This window comes from Plasmodium inui, assembly GCF_000524495.1.
Source record: "Plasmodium inui San Antonio 1 unplaced genomic scaffold supercont1.4, whole genome shotgun sequence".
NCBI lineage: Eukaryota > Apicomplexa > Aconoidasida > Haemosporida > Plasmodiidae > Plasmodium > Plasmodium inui.
Window position 1 is genome coordinate 10652 of NW_008481838.1, and position 8650 is coordinate 19301.

The window sequence follows — 8650 nt, forward strand, 5'->3', positions numbered from 1 at the left end:
GTTTTCATTAAAAATGATATTTATTTTCGCAGAAGCAATAAAGTGCTAATTGTTCTCATGTATTCTTCATCATAAAATTAACGCTCTTGCGTTTATTCAAGTGATATATTATTTAAGAAAACACCATTTTTAAACCAAATAAAAGGCCTATATTTTTGTTTCTTTCTATGCCTTCTTATCGTAGCCATAGTGACACACGCAATTTTTTCAACTTAAAACATGAAGAAAACACATTCAAATATTTTAGCCTCCTTCAAATGTCCAAATCATTTGATTCCTATTTTTTACTGTATTATGCAGCACTTACCGTTTATTTTGCATATTATTTATTTGTTCCTTTTCGATAAAAACCAAATATCGGGAACGTTATAATATGTGCACTTGGAGCAACGAAGATGCTAATATCGCACATGATCCCAACAGCAGTTAGAGGCACTTTTTTTTCACATCTTTTAATTCGTAGAACACTCCAATTTTATAACTCACAAGTACAAATCCCCTACTTTCAAATGTCCATTACGGTCAAAATTAATAAAATATCCCCCTACAATGCAGCATAAATAGCTTCTACATCCTCAAAAGGGAGGAGGCAACAAAAAAAAGAAAAGAACCCTTAATGAGTAATGATTCAAAAGGAAGGCATACATGTTTCGTGCTCCGATTTGTAGAAACAAAATTATGCGCAAAGAATAAATTTGCTGGTATAAAATTCCATTCAATGAATTATTGAAGTCATTACATAATAGGATAATCACATTTTATAATTTTTTTTAACGGATGGTAATCTTTTAAGCTGAGCCAATTCTAGCGACACGTCGCACTCCCGTGCACTCATTCGTTGTACTCTCCAGATGTATACATAAATGCATATGAGAGCTTATGCAGGGGAGGGACAGGATGGTGCCACCTTAACCGGTTAGGTTTGTAGAAATTTCAGAAATAAATTTTCTCGAAAATTTTACACCTTATGTTATTATAGCATATGAAAAAAGACATTTGGGATAACTTTGGGGGTGAGGAAAAATAATTTAAAAGAAGTGTGCTCCCCCCACAGAGAACAGTTAGGGGAGCTAACTGTCAAATCTTAATCCTTACAAAGAAGGACGCAGTAGCCTTAAAACGAACGGCTTACTGCTTACTACTAATTTATTTATCATTTATTATATGCAAATAATAACGTTGACATATTAGGGAAGCACACCAACTACTTCTATTCATAAAAAAGATGGTTTATTTCATTTATAAAATGATTGTTACTATTCAGTTAAAATAAAGCATAATTATCGCAATAAAAACGAGGTCGAATTTATCCTCATCCGCCATAAGTGTGCCAAGGATTAAAGATCACAACGAAGTGCACCAGGAGCGAGGCAGAAATCAATATTTGGAATACTCTTTTATTTAAAATGAAGAAAGGAGTAAAACGTAAAACCTGCAAATTTCAGCCTCCACAAATCTGAAAATATATTATGCCCATAAATAGGAGTAACGCATGTTTTGCATAACTATGGAGTAAATGACACAAATTACGGCAAACATATGCATATAAATCCATCGCACAGCTTCATCATCCCCTGTGGGACAAATTTATTCAACCAAATTCTGCTCGCGATAAAGGTGAGTTCTTCATAACGGTCTCTCTCTACGTTACAAACCCGGCTCGGTAAATTATAGAATAAAAGTGCTCCAAATGAATGAGATATTCATTTAATAGATAATCAAAAGCGCTTCATCCACAGAACAACAATGGCAAACCAAAACCCTCATGCATAATCCAAATGGGGTGGGGGGGTTTAAATTAGGACAATTTAAATTAAGCAAGTAAGCATAAAATATTATATAACGAAGGAGGTATAAATATTTAATTTTTTTCTTTATATGTATTTCTTATTCAATCATTAAGAGACTATTACAAAACTGGTTAAAACAAAAAAAAAAAAAGCAAAAGAATTTATTTTACATGCAAAAATGACAAAAACAGAGCACGGGTGCTTAAAAAAAAATGATATTGTATAATACATTTTCATCGCTACCGAAATTATATTATTACATATATGTTATTATATAATATATATAATACAACACATGTACCAAATTGAATGCAATATTTCTGAAAAACAAAAAAAGCCTCCGCTTAAAATAAATAGATTATGTAGAGAAGAATCCGGGCGTTCCGTTTCATTTTCGTAGCAGAACCCGTGACAATAGCGGTCTATAAGAAACACGCCATTGCGAAAAAAAGCATATGCAGCATACAAACAATTAAAATTTAAATTAAAATGAATTTATTCTCACATGTATGCGCTCTGTCGTGTCACTAAATATCTTACGCTACAACAGCGTATACATCCTCAAATCATATAAAATAAAAATATACATGTAAATATTGGCAAGAATCAAAAAAAAAAAAAAATACATCCTTCTCATTTGCATTTTAATTAAATCTATATAGGGGCTATTTTCATTCTTAAAGTGTCAAACGATTATATATTTTTATAAAAAAAAAGAAAAACTATCCCATATTTTTATTTCAATTTTTTCTCTTTTTTAAAAATTTTTATACAAAATTATTCTTTTAAAAATATTTTATTTTTTTACTATTTATTTTAAAAAGCATTTTTAATTCTTTTTCTAAATTGCTATTTTAGGTATACAAGGCAAAAAACGAAAAGAAAATAAAATTAAATACATTTTGTGAAAAACCCATATTTCAGGTAATTTAAAAAATTATATACTCTGCAAAATTAAATTTAAATTTTTTTAATATTTATATAAAATTCTATATTTTTCTGAAAATTCATTTCATTGAAATTATATTTTAGTTCGACAAAATTATAAATAATTTTGTTCAACCAAAGATTAGCTATATAAATTTCGCTTAAAAAAATAAACCTTTACAAACAGAACCTATTTTACTAATTGACTAAATTATAATATTTTAATTTTTCTTTTGTTTTCTTCAATTTGTTACAGTTTCTAACAGCCCGTCTTGGACAATCCTAAAGAAGCCTATTGCTATATTTTACCATCAACTGTTTAGCAACAAGAAACGATCCACAATCTCCTTTTCTTCAACCCCTTATTATTTCTAAGCGCGCCTTATCCTCAAAGGTATTATCTACATTTTACATACAAAAATGAGTTTCCTCATTTCTATGCTTTATGCCTATTTAAGCATTCCGCGAACGGCAAATATATAAATCCATTGCTTATGTAGGAATGACTATTATCGCAACTATACCCCTTCTACATAACCACCCCGCCTCCCCCCGTTTGTTTACCCTTATTCAACTTTAGGAACATATCATTCCTTGCCATCTCATAGCAACCTTCAAAAAGAAAAAGAATTATATATTTTCATAAGTGTATCATATATATAATCCCCCCGCCTGTACTTTTGAACTTACTACACCAACCAATCAACCTCTTGTAAAAATGGATCCAGAAGAAGTTATCCCTCTGACTGATGCCTCTGAGATCCTTGATGGCAGTTTTGAAAACCTTAACACTGAAGAAGTTGCAGCACTCGATCTAACTTCCGACTTGCTAGATGTAGAAGAAGTCAATGATCCCGTACTCCCCGATTTAGAAGACTCGGTCATTGATGATGGTGTAGTAGATTTAGCTGATTTATCTGACGATATTGTTGCCGATTTGGCCGACTTACCTGATGAAACCATTCCAGATGTAAATGTTGAGGGATCTTCAGAATTAGTAGATATTGCTGAAACCGTAGAAACCCCAGAAAATCTAGAAAATATAGAAAATCCAGGAAATCCCGAAGAACCCATCTTACCACCACCTGATCTGAGTGAAATGTTCAGTGAAGAATCCATTAGGAAATTAAGGGAAGCCATTGAAAACTCCCCATGCTACCAACGTAGATTAGCTGCCTACAAACAACAACAGGAAAGACTTGGAAAGTCCGTCGATATCAGCCCATCCTCACCAATGATATCTCCATTATACAAGTTACAATTCTTTGGGAGCTATGTCAATGGAATGCTTCAATTAGTACGAAACAACTACTTATTGTTGTTACTTATTGCAATGTTAATAATCAACGGTGTTATGTTTTATAGCTACTTCAAAGGTGTCTCAGACCAAAAAAAACAAGGCAAGGAAGAAAAAGTCAAAAAAGAAATAAAAAAAAAATCTGAGAAAGCGAAAAAAGAAACCATTTCAAAAAAAAAGTAGCGGCTTCACAATGCGAATAAAAAGTGCTACCTCAGAAATCCAGAAAAAACAATCTTCTCGTAATTTTCGACTGCTTGCAACTGTTTAGAACAAAAGGAAGAAACAGAGAAAAATGAGCCAGAGGAGCAGAGATAAATATATAACAAAGAAGCAATAAACTAAGAAAACGAGAAAGACGAAACACAAAATGGAACTATACAAAAAAAAAACCAAACGATAAAGCTAAGAACCCACGCACCCTTGATTTTAGCATCCATAATAGGAGCCTACAAAATAAATACTGAGAAAAAATCTATACGATTTTTACAGTTTGCGTAGAATTCCTTATTTTGTGTGTATTTTTTTTATATATATTTTCTAATAACAAATCTGTTTTATTTGCAATACGCTTATTTTTTATGATTAAACTTGTATATACTTTTATCTATAACTTTTTTTTTCTCTCTGTCTCTCTCTCTCTCGCTTTCGCTCTCTCTCTATATATATTATATATATACATATGATGATTTATACAGTTGATTTCTCTTTTTTTTCAACTTTGACAATTTTTACGTCATGCGCATTGTGAGAAGAAAGGAACATATTATTATGAATTAAATATTAACTACATGTACACAAAAAACTATATATAAAAAAAAGTTATATAGTAATGGAATTTGCGTCTTCGCTGCACATAACAAAGGCATGTAATGCGAATTGTTTCTTTTCAAAATGGATGTTCTTGCAAGAGGTCAGAACTATAACTGCGTCCGCCACCCATTCAAAACCACGCATCGCAGTTATATATATGTAATATATAATACGTAATGCGTAATATGTGTAATATTCAAATACTGCGTGGGAACTTTTTATGCCACGAATATTCAACTGGAGGTTGCTCAAAAATAAGGGATGATGCGTCGTCCTCTTTGTTAAACATTTAATCTGCTACCGAGAATACTTCTTCGTATCACATGTTGCACCAAGTGACGCTATTTTATCAAAATGGAAAGCGCATTTTATCTATTTGTTTGAAAGTAGAGTAGTTAATGGGAGAGTGCCCCTTCCAATCACCAACACCCATCCTACGACGCCAACCCATTTGATCGCTTTAACCATTTACGCTTCGTAATCTTTGCCATTTCGTAACATAATACCCTCTAGCAAAATCTATTTCGTATAATTATTTTTAGCCCTAATTTTTCACCAATTCGTTTGGCTAAATTACACACACCGTCTTACAATGCACACATTACAGTGAGAACAAGAAAACTAATTAGGCCATTTACCGGGTATCATAAGACCGCCCATTTCAAGTTAACATCGGAGTACAAGCGTTTTTCTACTACTCTATAAGCTTACACGTTCACTAACCCACTTCTTCAACTAGAGAGTCACCTTTTCACTTTAATGTTAGCGACTCGTTATACCTCTACGTTTCGAAGACACGAAACATGTAGAGGTGTTATATTAACAAGGAAAAAGAAATATATATATATTTTTTTTTACCGCTTAAATAAATAATACGTTCCGCAGAAGGGATTATTTTTCCAAAACATCTAATTGAAGAGATACGTTTAAACTTTTTCCTTTGAAGGGGAAAAAATAGTTTAAATAAAATGTTCTTACAAAAAATTGGCAAGGAACCAACAAGAGGATAATGTGAAACTATAGAATGTGATAAAATGGCTATATAGTGACTCGTCCAAGAGGTCACAAAAAAGGCATTTAAGAGTCTTCATTCATTTTGTTATTACTCCACCGAGTCTAAGTTTTCTTTGTTGTTTTACTTTTTTTTTAATTCATTCTTGAATGAAGGAGAAAATGACTGAGTCCTTTCTCCAAAAACGCAGAAACTAAGGCATCCTTTTCCGTTTTTTGCCCATCCTGAATTTATCCTCTAATCAGGTTAAAAGCACTTATAAAGAGAAAAAGTTATGGAGTGGATCACTTACTTTTTTTCCTTTATTTTTATTGCTAACTAGCAGGATGTTTTTTTGTACCCCTTCCCTGAGTCGCATATACTCTCGCTTTTTTTTTTTCTTGGATGTCTTTAAATTATGATAAGCGCCATTTACCGTTCTTTTCAAAATGGAGGTTATATTAAAAAAATGTATCTGACGATAAACAGAGTGATATACACAGTATAAACTACCAGTTGTTGTCAATCCTAGTAGTTGACCACTATATATTTAATTTCCTCCAAGATGAATCGCAAAATGAAATTTTTTAAAGCATGATAAGCCACGATTAAATTGTAATAAATTCCTTCAAAAAGAAAAAAATTGTACATTAAGTGATTCGTAAGGTATATACATTTATACGTAGGTGTCATAACGTAGTGGAGGCTTTTCCATTCCCATATTTGTCTTTTCATCACTTTATTGAAGCATTCAAATTTGTTTCCCACCTATAACGTAACTCCTTTCGAAAGTTTACATTATACATCTTTGAGTAAACGCGCGCTTAGGAATATACATAAGCATCATTACAGACGTCATATGCACAAATCGTTACATCTCATAGTTAAAATAGCAAAAGCTGTGTTCTGTGCAAAAGAAGCTTTGATAAAGATAATTTTTCTACTTTGATTAAAAAGTATTAAACTACACGCTGATGGAAGGAGTAAATATAAATTTTTTCCCCTAACTCAAGTACAGTTATACATAACTGTAGCTGTAATTGTAAGTTTACTTATAATTTTGAGCCATAAGAATAGGGGCCTGCTTTACTTTGTTACGATAGATAAGCCTCGTCAATGTTTTCGTGTATATTTTTTGTACTTAAGCGTAAATATATTTGCATCGCATACAAAAGAAAAAGAAAAAAAAAAAACGACTTCGCAGATTTGTTCACATGGGGCACCATATAGCATTCGATTTATAACTGGTGGTAAATGTAGCTTCGCTCCTAAATTGTAGCACTGCCATATAATATTGCTCTTCCGTGATTCAAAATTTAGCAAAAAAAAATACTTAAAAAAGAAGTAAAAAAAAAAATTAACCGCTTCTTTATTTTACATATGATTAATATATATAACCCTCATTTGACATAATCTTCATTATTGATACTTCGTTAATTTTATTTAATCGTTTGTTGATGCTGTTTATTTAATATTGCTCTGTTTCGCAAAGCGCTCGAGTGTGTAAGCCAAAATGTTGATGAAGTCTTTTTGAATTTTTTGGCCGATTTTAGGACATTTTACGGCGTCTCTGAGACTTTTTTTTGACGTGTTTCTGACTTTCCTTCTTTGACTTTTCTGTGACTTTTTTTGTGACTTTCCTGTCGCCTTCTTGTGATTTTTTTGTGACCTTTCTTAGACCTTCCTGACACCCTTTTGAGACATTTTTGTTACTATTTTGCCCACTACTTTACTATCTTTGATTTTTTCACATTACGTAATTCGCCTTTTCGTCAAATACTCGATTTGTGGCATCATAAGGGAGATGGATTAGCGAGCGTGTATGCGCTGATGTAACTCTCATAAGTGATGCCGTAAAATAATAGCAAAGTCGTTATTAACTATAATGAAAATTAAACTGAAGATAACTCCCTCAGTTAAGTTCCATCGTTAACCTTATTAAAAACATGTTAAATGAATGATGAACTTTATGACTTTTCTAAATTATTCAATCATAAGAATGAAAGGAATGGGGAAGTAACGTACAGCAGTTCTGCCCAGCAGAAGAACAACATAACTGATTCAAACTAAGCTCCTACCCCTAGTTGTAGTGGCCCATCCAAATTAGGAAAGAATAATCACGTATATTATAAAATATATCATGTAATTCTCAATTTTCGTTTTGCATTCAAAACATCATCATACCTATACAAGTCAAGATTCCTGGAGCCCCCTTAATTATTCTTTATTTAATCCATTTTCAAGTAAGATAAAAAAAAAGCGAAATTCCCATTTAAAATATAAGAATATTCACTGCGTACTTTTTGCTTCTTCGTTACTATAAAAATTCTGTAGCCAAAATGGAGGGTCGTAGTAACCCTCCCCTCATATCTTTTCAATTCACATATATGTATATATATACTTGTGTATATGTACCCACTGAAGAAACAACCCCATTCCAATGTTGAGAGCTACGAAATGGATAAAATATTATCAGGGAAATGGTACCACCATGAAGAACTACACTGGAAAAGCGTTATAATGCTAGAAAAACCGAATCAAATATGTAGAAGAATACTCTTGGAGAATCAACCAAAAAAAGAAAAAAAGAACTCGCTTAAAAATATCCTAAATTTAGCAGAAAAGACAAGTTTAAAAAAGTTCAAACATCAAATAAAATAGATTTTGCTAACTTGAATAATAACTATAAACCATATACAATTCCGAAAGATGATGAAACCAGAGTAATCTATAAATCTGGGGACGCCAAAAGTGTGTCCTACTACACATATCTTTCAGTTGAAAAAGACAAAGAAAACAAAAAAACAAAAAAAAAAACCAAAACAAAAAAAA

The 8650-nt window shown here is 31.9% G+C and overlaps 2 protein-coding genes across 2 annotated transcripts; both read left to right on the plus strand.

Moving 5' to 3' along the window:
* Nucleotides 1-3435: 3435 nt before the first annotated feature.
* Nucleotides 3436-4197, plus strand: C922_01152 (hypothetical protein; the record flags this gene model as incomplete). The annotated part of the gene is made up of 1 exon (XM_008816760.1): nt 3436-4197. The coding sequence occupies one exon, from the start codon at nt 3436-3438 to the stop codon at nt 4195-4197; it is 762 nt and encodes a 253-aa protein (XP_008814982.1).
* A 4078-nt stretch (nt 4198-8275) lies between these two features.
* C922_01153 (hypothetical protein) lies at nt 8276-8479 on the plus strand (the record flags this gene model as incomplete). The annotated part of the gene is made up of 1 exon (XM_008816761.1): nt 8276-8479. The coding sequence occupies one exon, from the start codon at nt 8276-8278 to the stop codon at nt 8477-8479; it is 204 nt and encodes a 67-aa protein (XP_008814983.1).
* Nucleotides 8480-8650: the final 171 nt, after the last annotated feature.